We start from the raw sequence: 20024 nt of genomic DNA, 5'->3' as shown, positions 1-20024 counted from the left end.
CCAAGGGCGGGTGGAAAAGGAATTGGTGTTCACTTTCTGGGAAAATTTTTAGGAGTGGAAGGAGTGTGCTGAAACTGATCCTTGTAACTTCAATGTTTCATCATCTTTGTGCCAGCTCTCTTGGCAAAGTAATGTAGGAATGTTTGTCCTCAATCTCTCCATGGTCACAGCCTTGTTTGATTTAACCATTTCAAAGCATTTTCATACTGATTAGTGTACTTTGTATCCTCTGAGTAATCATACGGAGTAGGCAGGGTACTATTCTCACTGTCCAGATGGAGAAGGTAGGACATGGCTGCTTGGCAGCTCAAACAGACGTAAGGAATGCATCCTGTCCTGACTCCGAGCCTGCTGCTCCTTCTGCCACAAACTACTACATCTACTAATCATAGATTAAAGAACCTTAGCTCTTTCATGATATCCCCCCAAAAGTCCACTTTTTCATAAGGAATATTGATATGTTTACAGTCATTGTGCTATTAAATTTACCACTTACAGTAACACTGTAAACATTAAAGAAATAGATTTCCACTCAGAGCAGCAGCTCTTTGAGTCACTGTTTCAAGTATCAGTCCAAGAACCAGATGGGAGTCAATGAAACATATCCATGAAGTTTCTTACTAATAATATTGAATAATGATCGTTAGTTACTTTTTGGGTGACTAAATGATTTCTCATCTATATGTTAAGGCATCACAGCAACAAGACTGTCAACATTAATACAGTATCTGTAACAACTCCACGTTCCCATCATCATGTCACACACCACTAGATGAAAACCATAGCACCACCTGTACAACTCCCAGAGCCCAGTCAGAATAGTATGGTGTCTTTGTCTATGAAAATTGCATGACTTGTCCATTCATCCTGGGCCTGACTAGTCTAAATGCTGAGTAGGGAACATTACTTACTAGTAATCATTTTTATGTCTTCTTCCTCTAAAATGAATTTCAGATGGATTCACACACATAAATACAGGGGTATGAACCAGAACAGTTAGAGAAGTTAGGAACCATATACGAAGGAAGGAGATGACTCCACCTTAAAACTGGAGGTAAGATACTTATTGTACCTTTATATTTCATTGAGTTCTGAGGTCCCTGGAAGTCAAGGTAAAAATGGAAAGACATTGATTATATGATTAAGAGGATTTTATAGATGAAAAAAAGAAGGTACAGTATTGGCATTTCTACTTAACTGATTTTCTTTGTCACCAACAATTTGGCATCGTTTTGGATGAATCTTTTATGTGTATTTTCCCTTTCATAGAATAGGATGGGTTAAGTCTAGTCAGCACATGTGTTAGCTGAAAATTTACTGTGGGATGTTTGGTACACTTTTGGGCTCGATCAAGAAAAAGATATGGAAACCAGAATCTTCCTTACCTCCTCCAGTTTATCCACTCGCCCCACCAATTTGGTGGTGACTGAATGTAGCTTCAGGAGATCCAGGCCATAGAACGCTCCTTCCAACAAGTCTATGATTGTGGAGAGCTATGAAACAAGGCAAGGGGTTAGTCCAGGGCTGGGGCAGACAGACACAGGGCAGTTTCCTTTCAGATCTGCATGCTGGGGGCTCGACAGGAAAGTCACTAGCCAGGAATTGAGAGGTTGCCACAAGAAACACATTTGTGTAGGCAGGGATGTAGGCAAGCACAATGGTGTATGTGCATTCTGCCTCCTGAAATGTTTGGGTAAGAAAATGGGAGAGTCCTATAAGAACAAGTAAACCTGAGGTCTAGACCTCTTCACAAACTGTTTACACCTCTTTTACGAGATCTGTCAATTGCATTGACATCTGTCTTTCCTACTAGACTGTGAGCTCCTTGAAAGTAGTGTCTCAATAGCAAAGACATGGAATCAACCTAAATGCACATCAATGACAGGCTGGATAAAGAAAATGTAGTATATATACACCATGGAATAATATGCAGCCATGAAAAACATGAGATTATGTCTTTTATGGGAATATGGATGGAGCTGGAGGCTATTATCCTTAGCAAACTAACACAGGAACAGAAAACCAAATACCACGTGTTCTCACTTATAGGTGGGAGCTAAATGATGAGAACTCATAGACACAAAGAAGGGAACAACAGATACTAAGGCCTGCTTGAGGGTGGAGGGTAGGAGGAGGGGGAGGAGCAGAAAAAAATAACTATTAGGTACTAGGCTTAGTAACTGGATGACAAAATAATCTGTACAACAAACTCCCATGATGTGAGTTTACCTCTATAACAAACCTGCGCATGTACTCCTAAACCTAAAATAAAAGTGAAAAAAGAAAGCAAGCAGTGTCCATGTATCCTTCATCTCTGCTTCCCCAAGACAGCTGGCACATAACAGGTATTTTTATTGTATAAACACTCAAAAAGGTGGCTCTACATGTCAACACCTTGAGGATATGCTTCTGAAACACTCAACTTCATTGTCTACTAAAGGCTCTGAAAGACATCAACAAGTTCTCCTTAGCACAAAATGCTAAACCCTGGGGTAAAAGAGGACTCAGTGTCCCATCTTTGAGACTCTTGCTCTATGGCAAGCTGCCATAGTGCACCCAGCCTTCTCAGGTTTTATCAATACTGTTCTGCCTGCTAGTACAGACCCTGGGAGGAAGGTGGCCGAGGCTCTGGCGGCACTGAGGGCACGCAGAGCGCAGGTGCCAGAAGCACTTTACATGGTCATCCATTCATTCATTTACATGGTCATGCCTAGCTGAATGTCTGGTATTGTGCCAAGTACTTCCCAGTTGTTATCTCATTGATTCTTATAACCCCACCAAGTAGATGTTATTATTCCCACGTTATTCAAGGAGCTGGGGGCAGACAAGTTAAATAACTTAAGTGGGATCACACAGCGATGATTTGAACCCAAATCCGTCTGACTCCAAAACCCAGCTTGTTCCACTACCCAAGGCTGCAAGGGAAGTGGGGGTGCAGGATCAGAAGAAGCCCTCAGCCAATCCATGGGGCTGCCTAAGTGGGGACTGAGCTTCCCTACCCTATAGACCATGAAAGGATCACAGTTTGATGACCCAATCTAGAGCAGGCCCCAGGCCTCTCCTTCCCTAGGCCAACCCAGCCCTTGCGCTAAGGACCAAAGGCTTACTCGCATTTTTCTTTTGCGTCTTTGGGGTGTGTGCTGGGCTGACAGTAAATTGTGGAAGCAATTTTCCTGAAGAACACTGAGTTCTTTTGGCCAGCTGGGCCTGGCAGCTGCTCCCAGGCCCAGCCTCTCTGGCTCCATAAGGAGGGGCAGGCACACTTTGCTTTAAGCATCTCCCTTATACACTAGAGCTGAAAAGGACAAGTTTGCCAGGACATCAACCTTGATCCACACACACCCTCTAGGGACCAGGCCTGACCTTCTTCAAAGGGTTTACAATCTTCAACCATGGCCCTGCTAGACGTGTGGGTCTCAAAAGTACCCTCTCATCCAAGGCATTGCCCCATACCAGGTCCTACCTTCAAGTCCTGGCTGTCCACCTCCCGCAGCTTCTGGAGCCTGAAGTCTCCCTCGCAGGGATTGAGGGCGGATGGGGGTGCGACACAGGCACACTTGCAGGACGAGCCTGAGGTGATGGTTTCCACGGTGTAGAAGTCTTCCTTCCTGGAGGCCCCCACATTGATCCTCTGGCAGGCATCCCGGCCCAGGGGTCTCACCACACACTTGCACTGACAGTCCGAGCCCTCAGACATAGCCTTGACCTTGTCATAGTCCCCCAGCAACTAGATACACAGAAAATGGGTTGGGGGCATGCAAACACAGGTGTCAGTCAGCCTCCAGAAGGAGGCTCTCCATTTACTTAGTCAAACGTGCTGCACTAGTCAGAGACCTCAGACAACTCTGAACCATGGAGCCAATAGGTCATTGAAATGCAGTTTGCTGACTGACATTTCCTTGAAGGCATTCAGAGTTCAGCTCTCTTCGTTTGTCTTGGAAAGCTGTGCCTTTCTCATGGGGACTTAGCCTTTCATTATTTAAAGGAAAAAACAGATGAGCCCTGTCATTTGTCCAATAGCCTTTGCTTTCTATTTCTTTTCTTTTTTTTTTTCTCTTTTCTTTCTTTCTTTCTTTTTTTTTTTTTTTTTTGAGACAGAGTCTCGCTCTGTTGTCCAAACTGGAGTGCAGTGGCATGATCTCAGATCACTGCAACCTCCATCTCCCAGGTTCAAGTGATTCTCCTACCTCAGCCTGCCAAGTAAGTGGGATTACAGGCGCATACTACCATGCCCAGCCAATTTTGTATTTTCACTTTCACCATGTTTGCCAGGCTGGTCTTGAACTCCTGACCTCAAGTGATCCACCTGCCCTGGCCTCCAAAAGTGCTGGGATTACAGGCGTGAGACACCGCGCCCAGTCAGAATCCAGGTGTAAATGTAAAAAGGAAAAGAAGAAATTGGAGAGATTGAAAAGTTGGTATTCAAGTTTGAAGACTACTGGCATCTCTCATTCGTTTATTCAACATTTATGGAGTGCCTACTAAGGACTCTGAGGTGCTGTGAAGGATAAAGAGATGGGCCAGACGGAGAGCCTGCTCTCAAGAAGCCTGCAGTGCAGGAGGCATATAAATAGCAGTCACACAGAGTAGAGAGTGATAAGTGCCCCTGAAGAGGCAGAGAGAAAGGGCAGTGGGAGCTAAGAGTGGCTCCAACTGGAAGCCAGGGAAGACTTCTTCGAGGAGTGGCATTTAATCTGGGCCTTGAAGGATGGGTTAGATGTGGAGAAAGGGAATTGAGAGGAAAGAGACAGGTCCAGAAGTCAGTAAGGTTTACTCAGTCTAGGAGTTTATGCTTCTGAACCCAAACCCCAGGCCAAACCCAGGAGAGCAAACTGGCAGCACTTGCTGCTTTTGCAATGCTAAACATTTCCTTCTGGGCACTTGCCCCTGCCAGCCTCCCCAGGCAGGAAAACACGCGACAGTAGGCTTTCTGGAGCCCCAACCCTGGGCACTTGCTGGGAAAAGGCTCTTCTCTCCCAATCCTCTCCAAAAGGCCCTACATCTCCAAAGCCAGGGCTCCCTTCCTAGGCAAGCAGAAGGGTTCCCTTCATTTGACTAATGATTCCGGTAGGCAAGCATTGAGCTTGTTTGAGTGGAAATGTTCCTTGGGATGCTGTCTGGGGGGAAGAAGACTTGTAATGTTTTCCTTGCAAAGGTTGAGTTTCTTCTAATATTAATATTTGCTTTAGGGCTGTTGTCAAATACAGAATGGATCAGTGGAAGAAGGTGGTATAGTTAAGGGTGACTTAAGCGGCTGTTCTTTACGGGTTGATAGTAAATTGTGGCTGTCTGCTCTCTGAAACTCTGCCTGGATTCCTACGTAACCCTGCTCTGAGAACTCTGGGTGGATTCCTTCCTTTCAGGAGGCTCGGGTTTCAGGAAAGTTTTTGTTGATAGTGTTCCAGAGCCTCAATGTGAGAGATTTTTATGTCTTTTCAATTTAGAGGTCAGTGGGAGGTAATAGGTGGGCAGAGGGCATATATTAGTGTCATTATGAAAGGAAGAGTGAGGAGGCTAGTGTTTGATAAATCCCAAATTGCAGCTGATCATTCTCTCTACAGGAAGGAGACAAGGCCCAGTCCTAGGGCTTGGTGGACGTGAAGGTACAGGCAGCGCTGGAGGATCCTTTCTCAGACATCCCCCATTCTGAGGATTCTGGTGATACTCACCACACGTCATCATGCTGGCTCTGGAGAGCACAAAATAAACACTCCAGAGAGAACTATCCCTTACAGACATGAGATCTGGGCTGAAGACTGTCAGAAGCCCTGGCTCTACCCTTGTAACTCTTTTTTTTTTTGAGACAGAGGAGTCTCACTCTGTCACTCAGACTGGAGTGCAGTGGCCCGATCTCCGCTCACTGCAACCTCTGCCTCCCACCGGGTTCAAGCGATTCTCCTACTTCAGCTTCCCAAGTAGCTGGGACTGCAGGTGCCCACCACCACACCTGGCTAATTTTTGTATTTTTAGTAGAGATGGGGTTTCATCACATTGGTCAGGCTGGTCTCGAACTCCTGACCTCGTGATCCGCCTGCCTCAGCCTCCCAAAGTGCTGGGATTACTGGCGTGAGCCACCCACTCCCGGCCTACCCATGTATCTCTTTATCTATAGATGGGTATTAGGGTGTTTTGAAGACTGAGTCATAAAAAACAAGTTTAAGTACTTGGTAAACAGACACTTTACAAAGTCCACTGCTATCATGGGTTATTCGGGCCCCCACTGACCGTCTGCCCCAGCTGCCTGCATCTGCATTCCCACCCTCCCCTCCCAATACACCCCATCATGTTCTCAATCTCTCTGTTTGAGGGTCACCTCACATTCACCACAAGTTTCTGTTCTGACTTCACCCCATGCTCCCGCCTGATGTCTCACCCTCTGCCATAAAATATCTTCCGATGGGATATGCCATCTGCCTCCTGGTCAACATACCCGCCTGTTTTCACATTCCAATTCTGACAAACAACCACATAGATAAGAGATAACTTTTCACAACCCTGAAACCAAAAACAACTTTTTTTTTCTTTCTTCTCAAGAAGTCGAGCGGCATCTTCCCTTCCTTCATCTCTCCTTTCTCCTGATTAAAGACCCTATGATTTTGAGAGGAGAACTTACATCCTTCCATTAAGAAAGTATTCTGATACATGAAAATCAAATGCCCTTTCCATTGGTAATGGAAGGAAAAACAGCTGCCCTTAAACACTTCAGCAAGGACCAGCTTCTGGCTCTCACCAACCATTCAGGGCAAGAAAAGCGGTCGTGGCACTCGGCATCCTACCTGAGATAAAACGTTCTCCTGGTTGTCCGCCTCGTTTTGCAGAGTCTCGTCCTCCGTAGGCGCCACTGTCTGCGCATCTGGGGGCTCGCTTGTCCCTGTGGGGACAATGCTGGACACCCAGGCCGGAATCACAGTCAGAACGAAGTAGAGAACTAGCAGCCGAGGCTTGGCCATGAGGGGCGCGATAAGAGGGTCCTCAGCCCCTTTAGAGAATGGCTGGGGCGGGAGGTCTCGGCAAGTACTTCTGCGAGAGGGTGTCCTAGCTAGAGGCCGAAAGTGGCTGCTCAGAGCACCTTCTAAAGCTGGGTGCGACTGAGCGGAACGGGAGGGTGCGCCCCAGAGACTCTGGGCATCTCCTTCCCAACGCGAGCAGCCCTCGACTGTGCCGCCCCAGTGGAGAGTCGGACGCAGAGAAGAGGGGAGGCGGGCAAGGGCTAGCTGAGTGCGTCGCCCGCAGGAGGGCTCAGGTGGCTGGAAGGCGTTCGGACAGACGCCCGCGGTGCGCGCCGGGACGGTCGGCGGGGAGCCTCGGGGATCACAGGGACCTGGCACCGGGCGGGCAGAGGCGGTGGCGGCGCGGGCTGCGAAGGCTGCTGGGCTAGGGAGCCGCGGAGAACTCGCGCGGAAGGAGGGCGGAGCCTCTATTGTGCCGGGGCGGCAGAGATGCAGCCAGTGACCGCGCGGAGGAGGAGAACCGGGAAGCGCACAGGACTCGGGCGGAAGGGGACTCGGGCGGAGGGGGACTCGGGCGGAGGGGGACTCGGCCGGAGGCGGACTCGGACTGAGGGGGACCCGGCGGACCCCTCCCCCGCTGGGGCTCAGCTGCAGCGCGCCGGCTGGGGGTGAAGTCGGAAGGGCTTTCCTTTCCTTTCATCTGATCGCAAGTGAGTGGAGAGAAGTTACCCGGAGCGGCCTCACTGAAGTCTGGGGGTTTGCCCATTCTCGCCTAGAAGAGCGACTTTCCATCGCAGGCACTCAGCCCTTGCTCCAATCCCGAGTCAGTTGGGGATCTGCGGCATCCTCCTTTTGCACACCTGGGGCAAGGAAGAAGGCGCGTTTGTTCCCAGGCATTTCTTTTCCCTGACTTAACTCTGGGCGAGTTCTCGGGCAGCTTTGAACCTAGCGCCGTTGGTAGCTGCTTGCCTGCCACAGCTTTAGAACCTAGTAATACTTCCACCCAGAGGAGAATCATTGAATTCCTTTCTGGAGTGTATCCTGAGTTGTGTAAACATTGAAAGTTAGAGGAATGACTGTACATCTCCGACACTATCCGCGAGTCCCCATGGGGAAAGCTGCTGCCTGATAGATGATTACCAAAGGGAACAGCTCTTCCTGTCTTCCTGGTTAGGGACAAATCTCCTGGTCTCTGTTACCAGATTATCTCTAAGAGAGGGTCCACTTTCAATAGTGTGCAATTATGTTACTATGTCCCTCAATTACTGAGGACAACCTTTTATAAACCTACAATGAAGATTAGCAACATGTGAATTTAAGGAAGGGCACGGTGCCATCCTGGACAACTGTCACTCGGAATATCGAACAGAGCCAGGCCCCTTCAAAGGATATTACGGACCCTTGGGAAATTCAAGCACCTTGCTTCTTATGCTGAGGAATAAGGGTTGTAATAAACTAAGGAAACTAGTGCGTATAAGTAATAGTTGACGTACGTGTAATAATAACCTCTATTAATATATTTTAATCTTTAAAAAACTCAGCTTATGGACAAAAATTCAATGCTCTGGGTGTCTGGGCTTGTGGGGACATCATGTACACACTCTCCTCTGTGTAAGCTATCAAATCTTTTCTGAAGCTATATGGGGATAAACATTGATAAAATGCAGTGTATTTTATTGTTTGTTTGTTTGAGACAGAGTCTTGCTCTGCTGCCCAGGCTGGAGTGCAGTGGCGTGATGATCTTGGCTCACTGCAACCTCCACCCCCGGGTTCAAGTGATTCTCAAGCCTCAGCCTCCAGAGTACCTGGGATTACAGGTGCATGACACCATGCCCATTTAATTTTTTGTATTTTTAGTAGTCGGGGTTTCGCCATGCTGGTCTTGAACTCCTGGCCTCAAGCCATCCATCCGCCTTGCCCTCCCAAAGTGTTGGGATTACAGGGGTGAGCAACTGCGCCCCACCGATAAAAAGTAGTTTTAAAATTCAATTAAGGGACGGAATGTGGTGGCTCACCCCTGTAATCTCTACTAAAAACACAAAAATTAGCCTAGCCTGGTGGCATGCACCTGTAATCCCAGCTACTCTAGAGGCTGATGCAGAAGAATCACTTGAACCCTGGAGGCAGAGGTTACAGCGAGCCGAGATCCGCTACTGCACTACAGCCTGGGCTACAGAGCAATACTTGGTCTCAAAAAAAAAAAAAAAACAATTAAAGTAAGCATTGAATGTTGGCCAAGTGTAAGACAACAAACTAGGTTGCTATACATTTAATGGGAAGATGAGATAGTTCACGTCTTACAAAGTGGGGGTGGGAGTCAGGAGGTAAGCAGAATAAGCACTGAAATTGTGAGGCAGAGTAAGAACATATCTCATGGGGTTTAAATAAGGAATAGGTCACTTCTAGTGGAAAGGTCAGTGTGGATTTCATGAAAGCATGATACTGAAGATGACTGGCATGATGGGAAGTTTCAACAAAATGGTGGATAAGGCAACATGATGCGGTCGGGGGTCGGTGGCAGGGGAGAGAAAGAGAGCATTCTGGGCAAAGACATAATCCTGAATGTGCATATTAGTATTACAGAGGGCTGCTCACTTCTCAGGGCAGCCTTCCTTGACTCCACCACCAGCATAATTTCTCTATTAAATGCTTCCATAATACCACGTACCTCTTTTTTATAGAAGCAGGAGAGATGGATATTTATACTGCTTTGTGGGTTGTTTTGGGGGTGCCTGTCTTCTCCACTAGATTATAAACTCGAGAGGGCAAGGACCTTGTTGGTTTTGCTCACCATTACATCTTCAGAGTTTAACCACTAGAACAAAGTGGACACTAAATAAATATTGGTTGAATGAATGGGAACTACAAATAGTCCAACTGGGTGTAGGCTCAGTTACCTTTATAAATACCATCTCTGTATCCATTAGGGTGCATTTGACTGCAAGTGATAGAAAATTCTTCTAGGAATGTCTCAATCAAATACATATTTATTATCCCACTCTAAGAAGACAAGGTTGGCTGTTTAAAATTTTAATTCAGCAACTCAGTGATGTCAGCGAGGACCCAAGCTCTTTCCATTTTCCACTCCATTATTCTTACAGCATTGGTTTTTTGACCTAGTCATAATTGATTTAAGCAAGTTCCAGCTACCCCTGTACCAGACATTCAATTTCCCAGTCTCCTTTACATCTAGGGGTAACCACCCAAACAAGATATTTTGCTTCCTCATAAAATAAACAAATAGAAGGGAGAACCTTTCTGGTGCTACTCTTCCCCGACTTCTTGTCTTTGATTGTGTCTTTGACCACAGTCAACGTGTTATAGAACCAACAGATTCTTATATCTGCTGTGCAGGAACAGGCCAATTACACTGTGTCAGCAGGGTTTGCAGCAGAGAAAGAATTTGATGACCCCGTCTCTACTAAAAAAAAAATACAAAAAACTAGCCGGGTGAGGTGGCGGGCGCCTGTAGTCCCAGCTACTCGGGAGGCTGAGGCAGGAGAATGGCGTAAACCCGGGAGGCGGAGCTTGCAGTGAGCTGAGATCCGGCCACTGTACTCCAGCCTGGGCGACAGAGCGAGAATCCGTCTCAAAAAAAAAAAAAAAAAAAAAAGAAAGAATTTGATGATTGCAGGGCACCAAGTCAGGAGATGGGAGGAGACCCTTGAATCCATCTCTCTGGGAGTTCTGGGCTGGGAGTTTTAAGGGGATTGTGGAGAGTGAGGGGGTTAAAAAATTGAGGTCATTGATTGGTTGGGCCAAGGGGATGGAACAAAGTTCCATCATCAGGATGTGGAAACTGCCTTCTTTGGTGAGTCAGGATCTCATGGGGTCCTTCAAACCAGCTGAGTCATTAGCTTCATGAGCATGCAGGACCCAAAGGAATATCTCCAAGGGAAAACATAACGTTTCATAATGTTCAAATTGTTTTCCAAAGAACAGTTAAGGGACACTATACTCTTTTTTTTTTATGTATATACTTTAAGTTCTAGGGTACATGTGCACATTGTGCAGGTTTGTTACCTATGTATACTTGTGCCATGTTGGTGTGCTGCACCCATCAACTTGTCAGCACCCATCAACTCGTCATTTGCATCAGGTATAACTCCCAATGCCATCCCTCCCCCAACCCCCTCCCCATAATAGGCCCCGGTGTGTGATGTTCCCCTTCCTGTGTCCAAGTGATCTCATTGTTCAATTCCCACCTATGAGTGAGAACATGCGGTGTTTGGTTTTCTGTTCTTGCGATAGTTTGCTGAGAATGATGGTTTCCAGCTGCATCCATGTCCCTACAAAGGACACAAACTCATCCTTTTTTATGGCTGCATAGTATTCCATGGTGTATATGTGCCACATTTTCTTAATCCAGTCTGTCACAGATGGACATTTGGGTTGATTCCAAGTCTCTGCTATTGTGAATAGTGCTGCAATAAACATACACGTGCATGTGTCTTTATAGCAGCATTATTTATAATCCTTTGGGTATATACCCAGTAATGGGATGGCTGGGTCATATGGTATTTCTAGTTCTAGATCCTTGAGGAGTTGCCATACTGTTTTCCACAATGGTTGAACCAGTTTACAATCCCACCAACAGTGTAAAAGTGTTCCTATTTCTCCACATCCTCTCCAACACCTGTTGTTTCCTGACTTTTTAATGATTGCCATTCTAACTGGTGTGAGATGGTATCTCATTGTGGTTTTGATTTGCATTTCTCTGATGGTCAGTGATGACGAGCATTTTCTCATGTGCCTGTTGGCTGTATGCATGTCTTCTTTTGAGAAATGTCTGTTCATATCCTTTGCCCACTTTTTGATGGGGTTGTTTTTTTCTTGTAAATTTGTTTGAGTTCTTTGTAGGTTCTAGATATTAGCCCTTTGTCAGATGAGTAGATTGCTAAAATTTTCTCCTATTCTGTAGGTTGCCTGTTCATTCTGATGGTAGTTTCTTTTGCTGTACAGAAGCTCCTTAGTTTCATTAGATCCAGTTTCAGCTTTCTACTTATGGCTAGCCAGTTTTCTCAGCACCATTTATTAAATAGGGAATCCTTTCCCCATTTCTTGTTTTTGTCAGGTTTGTCAAAGATCAGATGGCTGTAGATGTGTGGTATTATTTCTGAGGGCTCTGTTCTGTTCCACTGGTCTATATCTCTCTTTTGGTACCAGTACCATGCTGTTTTGGTTACTGTAGCCTTGTAGTATAGTTCAAAGTCAGGTAGCATGATGCCTCCAGCTTTGTTCTTTTGGCTTAGGATTGTCTTGGCAATGCGGGGTCTTTTTTGGTTCCATATGAACTTTGAAGCAGTTTTTTCCAATTCTGTGAAGAAAGTCATTGGTAGTTTAATGGGGATGGCATTGAATCTATAAATTACCTTGGGCAGTATGACCATTTTCACAACATTGATTCTTCCTATCCATGAGCATGTTATGTTCTTCCATTTGTTTGTGTCCTCTTTTATTTCACTGAGCAGTGGTTTGTAGTTCTCCTTGAAGAGGTCCTTCACATCCTTTGTAAGTTGGATTTCTAGGTATTTTACTCTCTTTGAAGCTATTGTGAATGGGAGTTCATTCATGATTTGGCTCTCTGTTTGTCTGTTACTGGTGTATAAGAATGCTTGTGATTTTTGCACATTGATTTTGTATCCTGAGATTTTGCTGAAGTTGCTTATCAGCTTAAGGAGATTTTGGTCTAAGATGATGGGGTTTTCTAAATATACAATCATGTCATCTGCAAACAGGGACAATTTGACTTCTTCTTTTCCTAACTGAATACTCTTTATTTCTTTCTCTTGCCTGATTGCCCTAGCCAGAACTTCCAAGACTATGTTGAATAGGAGTGGTGAGAGAGGGCATCCCTGTCTTGTGCCAGTTTTCAAAGGGAGTTTTTCCAGTTTTTGCCCATTCAGTATGATATTGGCTGTGGGTTTGTCATAAATAGCTCTTATTATTTTGAGATACATTCTATCAATACCGAATTTATTGAGAGTTTTTAGCATGAAGGGTTGTTGAGTTTTGTCAAAGGCATTTTCTGCATCTATTGAGATAATCATGTGGTTTTCGTCTTTGGTTCTGTTTATATGCTGGATTATGTTTATTGATGTGCATATGTTGAACCAGCCTTGCATCCTAGGGATGAAGCCCACTTGCTCATGATGGATAAGCTTTTTGATGTGCGGCTGGATCCGGTTTGCCAGTATTTTATTGAGGATTTTTGCATCAATGTTCATCAGGGATATTGGTCTAAAATTCTCTTTTTTTGTTGTGTCTCTGCCAGGCTTTGGTATCAGGATGATGTTGGCCTCATAAAATGAGTTAGGGAGGATTCCCTCTTTTTCTATTGATTGGAATAGTTTCAGAAGGAATGGTACCAGCTCCTCCTTGTACCTCCGGTAGAATTCGGCGGTGAATCCGTCTGGTCATGGACTTTTTTTGGTTGGTAGGCTATTAATTATTGCCTCAATTTCAGAGCCTGCTATTGGTCTATTCAGGGATTCAACTTCTTCCTGGTTTAGTCTTGGGAGAGTGTAAGTGTCCAGGAAATTATCCATTTCTTCTAGGTTTTCTAGTTTATTTGCGTAGAGGTGTTTATAGTATTCTCTGATGGTAGTTTGTATTTCTGTGGGGTCGGTGGTGATATCCCCTTTATCATTTTTTATTGTGTCTATTTGATTCTTCTCTCTTTTCTTTTTTATTAGTCTTACTAGTAGTCTATCAATTTTGTTGACCTTTTCAAAAAACCAGCTCCTGGATTCATTTATTTTTTGGAGAGTTTTTTGGGGACACTATAATCTTTTAACAGGATCTATGTGATTCTGAGGCAATAGGCACAGAATAACTGTGAGGAAGCAGGTCAGAGAGCAAGTAGACCTCATGATTACTGCTGAATGTGCTATGAACTTGGTTTATTTTCATTTCTTCCCTTCCCTTCTTCCCGGGTTAATTTCATAACGTTTATAGGGGCAGTTTCAAAAGTACCAGGAACTGTGGCCATCTTATGACCATGAGTCCTTTCTCTTATCTAATAAAATATGTTTCCTTTAAAGTATCCTTTTAAAGTCTCCTTTTAAAGTGTCCTTTTAATGTTCAGTCCTACAGTCCTACACAGAATATGTCTAAGGACTTTCCCACAGAGAGTTTTTCATTCCTTTCACTTAAAGTTAAATAGTTAAGTACTGGCCAGGCGTGGTGGCTCACGCCTGTAATCCCAACACTTTGGGAGGCAGAGGCAAGTGGATTACTTGAGGTCAGGAGTTCAAGACCAGCCTGGCCAACATGGCAAAACCCTGTCTGTTAAAAATACAAAAATTAATTGGGCCTGGTGGCACACACCTGTAATCCCAGCTACTTGAAAAGTTAAGGCAGAAGAATCACTTGAACTGGGGAGGCAGAGGTTGCGGTGAGCCGAGATTGCACCAGTGCACTCCAGCCTGGGCAACAGAGCAAGATTCTGTCAAAAAAAAAAAAAAAAGTTAAGTACCTTCTAAATATCCTCTTTCTCAACATCACTAGCCCACTTTCTTCATCTTTTATCTCCATTATATTCAACTCTTTTTCAAACCACATGGCCTTCCAAACTCTTCATTATTTTGGTTATTTTCTCTCTAGAAAGACTCCAGTTTGAGTAGATATTAGAACCTGTTGAAACAATTTGTTTTTTTTTTTTTTTTCTGGGCACTGTTCTTTTATTAATGCAGCCTAAGGTCACCTTAGTTTTGGCAGCCACATTGCACCAACGACTCACACTGATTTATCTTTTAAGTGCAGTTTTTTCTTTATTTTTGTATGAATTTTTTGCTGGTTTCCTCCATTCTGTGCTTTCCAGCTATGTTCTTTTTTTTTTTTTTTTAAACCCAAGTATAGGTGTTTACATTTTTACTGTAACAGTGTGATGATTTTGGCCCATTTTTTCATCCAGTTGAAATATTGCTGTTTTTGCTTTTGTCCTGGTTTTGCATAATTTCCAAATTCACTAAGCATAGTTTCCATCTTAATTCAAATGATTAATTTTAAAAAGCCATCTTCCTTCAGATAGGGCCATATTCTAGAGCCCTACCTCCATATTAATTTTTTTTTTTTTTTTTTTTTTTGAGACGGAGTCTTGCTCTGCCACCCAGGCTGGAGTGCAGTGGCTGGATCTCAGCTCACTGCACGCTCCGCCTCCCGGGTTTTTTACGCCATTCTCCTGCCTCAGCCTCCCGAGTAGCTGGGACTACAGGCGCCCGCCTCGTCGCCCGGCTAGTTTTTTGAATTTTTAAGTAGAGACAGGGTTTCACCATATTAGCCAGGATGGTCTCGATCTCCTGACCTCGTGATCCGCCCGTCTCGGCCTCCCAAAGTGCTGGGATTACAGGCTTGAGCCACCGCGCAAGGCCTCCATATTAATTTTAAAAAGCCATCTTCCTTCAGATAGGGCCATATTCTAGAGCTCTGCCTCCATAATAGGAAAAGTCTCTCCTTATTGATATTGATGTTAACTGTTTTAGTGTGTGACTGTTCAGGCAGTCATGGGTGTTGGTGTCTAGTCCACATGTCTTCATCATGTCTACAAGCATTTCTTGAGAGACTTTTATCATTGTCTTCCAGAAATCAAGACAGTGGTCCATGGCATTGCTTCTACCTGCCTGTCCGGCAACCTGATCTGATGATTCTGCAATGAGCTTGGTTTGGCTTTAGCAAATTGGGTTAAATGGTTTTTACTTGTGTTAAACAAACAAACAAACAAACATAGCTGTAAAGCACAGGATAGAGGAAACTGGCATAAAATTCACATAAAAATCCCCGCATCTTTTGCTCAGAGCCTATGAACTCCACGTCACTGGATCCTCGCATCATGGTGTAAAATAAGTCTTGCTCTCCCTGCTTAACAGATGAAGTCACTGAAGCACCAAGACAGTGATATGTGTGACGGCAACTCTGTACTGAGTGCTTCCTATGTGCCAGGTATCATTTGATGGTCAGAAATTCCCTGAGTCAGTATCATTTCCTCTTACAAATGAGGAAACAGGTTTAGAGAGGGACAGACTGTGGAAATGTTCCAAGAACTGGGTCTCAGAAAGGTGTAAGTGTGCCACTTCATCTACCTTAGACGTCTACCTGGACCTCACCAGTTGTGGCTGGCTAGCAGGTTGTTGAATTCTGGGGATCCCTCAGTGACCGCAACCACCATCCCTCATGAGCCAGTTTGCATCTGGCAAGAGCATCTGTTTTCCCGTTTACCTGGGAGCCTCCTGACTTTGCTCTGAAATGTCTGTTGAAAATTAAGACTTCATTTGCCAGGTGGGGCCAAGGTGGCTAGAAATGGCCTGCCATCTTTGTGTGTAATTGAGAAAATGCACCTGCCCCACGGCAGCAGAATCAAAGAGCAAGGCAAAGTCCCACGAGCAACATCATTCTGCCATCTCCTTTCTCTGGCTCGCTGCAGAGTGGGAGCTGTGCCAGGGAACTGCCATAAAATGCTGGAAAGGAATGATGGAAAGCACAACTGAAAATGGGGTATTTTTTCCTGTGGTCACCCTGCTTTGCTGTTTTCCTGGCTTCTTATTTTGGCTCTGATCTTCTACATTCTCTCTCTCCTTTCATTCAGTTTAATTCATTTATTGAATATATATTATGAGCCAGGCACTCTGTGAATTGCTGAATACACAAAGATGAAGATGACAAAATCTTTGCTTTCAGGAGCTCATGTTAAAAAGAGTATAAATGTTTGATCCTGGGGAAGGGTACAGAAGAGTATACTTTGCCTCAAGACATTTTAGCAAAGAAAAAAAGTTTTTTCTTCTCTGAATTTCCCCAGTTTTAAGAACAATTTGCATTTCCTCATGCGCCAACCATGGGAATTTCTTTTTATTAAACTAAGCTTTACATAATAAAATTTAAGGTTAAAGCTAATTGAAGTGAAATCAACTCAGGTATCGAGTATAATATCTACATGCCAGGTCCTGAGTTGGACACTAAAGAAACATGAATGAATGAAACATTAATAATAATCAATTCAAGATAATATTTCAATGATCTCACAGTCTCCTGAGAGAGACACATAAATGGACAAGTACCAGACAGCGTGGAGGCCCACTGACAGGATGGCCAATCCAACTGTCTGTGGGAGGAGAGTGGTGTCAGGGTGCTCTGGGGCACCTTCCAGAAGGAGCAAGAGTTTGCCAAGTAAAGGACAATGGTGCCAGAGGGACAGGGGAAGTAGGCAAGTGGGGTCAGGGAAAGAAGGTGTGGAGGAGGAGAGAAGGGCATTCCAGGCCAAGGGGACCAAAAGGACTGGGATTGCAAGATACGAATGTTGTGATGTGGGCAGAGGCTGGAGTGTAAAATACAAGACAGAATGAGAGGAAATGAGGTTGGTGAAAGAGAGGCCCAATTGTGGAGGCCCTTGTGTGCCATCCCAGAGAGCTGGGAGTATGTCTCACAGGCACTGAGGGGCCATTGAAGGATTGGGGGCAGGAGAGTGCCATTGTCAGACTTGCAGATTAGATGAATGACTCAGGTGGTAAAGAGTGGACAGAAGAGAGAAAGGCAGAGCAATGACTGCAATTCCCTGCCTGCAGATCACTTGGCCTCCTGGAATGGCTCTGCCTGAGCCAGAGCCCTGTGCTGAGTGGGTCATTGCTCTGACTCAAAGGGAAGCTCCCTTGCCCTCTATAATTGGTGATGCCTAAGGGAGGGATAGGTAGGCAGAGACTCTTTGCCTTCCCGAGGAATTTTCCAGGGCTGCTACATGGCACAACTGCAGGGGATGTCATTCATATCCTAGTCCCTGTGAATGGGGCCCGTGAGAATCATGCAAGGCATGTCTAGCAACCACTGAATACTGTCCTGGGACAGGTCCGGAACATTGCATAGAGCCCATTGCTTTCTACACACCACGATCTCTCTCTCTCTCCCTCTCTCCCGGTTCTAAGAGACCTCTGTGCTCAGGGCAGCTCCTACACATGATGTGTTGTCTGTGTGGTGTACTTTTTCAGGGCACTCACACACCTCCCCTGCCTTCTCACAGAAGCCCAATAGCCCTTTAATAGGGCTAACGAGTTCTGCCTTCAGTGATGAATCTTCATATGCAGATACCCCTGGAAGAGGTGACTCCTTGCCTTAAATCTATACCAAAGAGTAAATAATAGGCCCCTTCCTGAGAGCTGGTTTTGCTGGAAAAGTAGCAGTGGAAGACACTGGGAAGTTAAAAGGCCATGTTTATGAGACAACCCCAGAGAGGCAGAAGTAGAGAAAAGGAAGACCTGGCCCATGCATTACCACCCCTTAGACTTAGAATTGAGGTCTAAGGGTTCACATTTATTCCTGATCAGCAGGGATGAATAGAAGCTGGTTGAGGAAAGGCTGGGAGAAGAGTGTACCAAGCAGAAGTCTAGAGACTAGAAAACAGTGATGAGTTACTGGGAAATGCAAGCTCAGGTGGAACACAGGAGTCACAGCAGAGGGAGAGAGGGAAAGTAGTGAGCAGTTAGAGTGGAGGGCCAGATCACATGAGGCTTGTGTATGTGCTGTGGAGTTTGGAGTTCAAGCCAAAGGCTATGAGGAGAGAGACACCAGAATTGTGGTAAGCAAGGGAGTGAGCTCTAGTAGGTGGCCCTGTCAGTGGCATAGAGAATGAACGGGAGGGTCAGGCTGAAGTAGGGAGACCTATTTGGAGGCTGTTGTAGAAATCCAGGCATGGATGGGAAGGCTTTGATAAAGGCAGTAGCATGGAAGTTAAGAGAAAGGGGCGGGTATGAGATATACCACAGAGGTGGAATTAGTAGGACTTGGTGACTTTCTGGATATGGAGGTGAGAGAGGGGAAGGATGTTAGTTAGGATTCCTGCTTGTAAGTTACAAGCAACTTTATATAGAGTAAGGGAAAAAAGGTGTTGGGGGTAAAGGAGACTTTATTATAAGGATGTAGGAATGTCTCACAAAACCCAAGTGCTCTAATGTCCCTGGGGCCATCAGAGGCTCATCTGAACCTAGGACATCTCTGGTCCACACAGTAGACTGAAGGTGCCCAGTCAGAGTTACTTGAATATTGAGTGTGGTTAGTTTTGCTTCTCAGGCCCAATTCCAAATGCCCAGGGAATGCCTTTTTCTAATATGGGTCAGATGCCCAGTCCTGAACAAATCAACTAAGGCAGGGAGCAGGGGGACAGGTCACTTGGTAGAAACAAAGTGGAAAGAGGGGCAGTTTCAGGGAGGAGCTTCTAGACCAGACAAATCAATGGATGTCCACTCTCTCCTATCCCACTGCTGGCTGGCTCTCTGTCTTCTCCCACTTCTGAAGATGTACTTAACATAAATTAATTATGTTATAGAAAAGAAAAGTATCTCCCCATAAGAGACAGCCCAACTTAGTATCTAGGAATGGCAGAAGCAAGTCTTCTGTGTGCCTGTCCCTCCAGGTGATATTTTTTCCTCCTCCTGCTTGGCTTGTTCTAATCCAGATGTGATGTCTCACCATCCTACAGCCAACAGACCAAATGGTAAATTTAACTTGGTCTGTATACACGCAGACGTCAGCTTGCTATAGATATTTTACTTGGTAGATTAATCACTGAAAATATTTAGTCAACACACCTGCTCATCCATACATTCATATATTTCAATATGAAATTAAATTACATTCAGGCACCCCTCCATCCTATGGGGTACATGAATGTAACTTAATTTTAGCCTTGTCAGGCAGCCTAGAGCCATGGCGGAGTCTGGGATGTAGGGTCAGACAGACTGGCTGTGGAATCCTGGCTCTGCCATAACTACTGCTCTTCTTGGGCAAGTCATTTCATCTCTGTGAGCCTCAGTTTCTTAATCCTAAGGTGGGGATCATAAAAATACTCACCTCTGCTTACTGGTGCTTACTGTTCACAATGTTCCTTTCTTTATCCTTTTAGAAATGAAACCCCAACCCTCAACTGGAAGGCTGAAAATAACAAAGAATATAAAGATCACAGAAGGCTTAACAAAGGGTAAATCTTAGATTTAGCATCCAGGGGAAACCTCAACGCTAATATGAAGGTGAAGTCTTACTTGGGAGCAAGAGAGGTGATTCTAGTCTCAGCTTTGTGGGGGCTTCAAAACCACA

General features: G+C 45.0%; 1 protein-coding gene across 2 annotated transcripts in view; it reads right to left on the bottom strand.

Annotated features, from left to right (window-relative positions):
• Positions 1-7505, bottom strand: part of OLFML2B (olfactomedin like 2B) — a 40103-nt gene extending 32598 nt beyond the window's left edge. For both annotated transcript variants that reach the window (XM_033197303.1, XM_033197304.1), the window contains exons 1-3: positions 6777-7505; positions 3464-3727; positions 1386-1493 (exon numbers count right to left, since the gene is read on the bottom strand). In XM_033197303.1, coding sequence (XP_033053194.1) covers positions 1386-1493; positions 3464-3727; positions 6777-6950 — 546 coding nt within the window. In that variant the 5' untranslated portion in view covers positions 6951-7505. The remainder of the gene's footprint in view (positions 1-1385; positions 1494-3463; positions 3728-6776) is intronic.
• Positions 7506-20024: the final 12519 nt, after the last annotated feature.

The sequence above is a fragment of the Trachypithecus francoisi genome, unplaced genomic scaffold (genome assembly GCF_009764315.1).
Source record: "Trachypithecus francoisi isolate TF-2019V2 unplaced genomic scaffold, Tfra_2.0 Lachesis_group5, whole genome shotgun sequence".
Taxonomy (NCBI): Eukaryota; Metazoa; Chordata; class Mammalia; order Primates; family Cercopithecidae; genus Trachypithecus; species Trachypithecus francoisi.
This window is presented reverse-complemented; position numbering and strand designations above follow the sequence as displayed.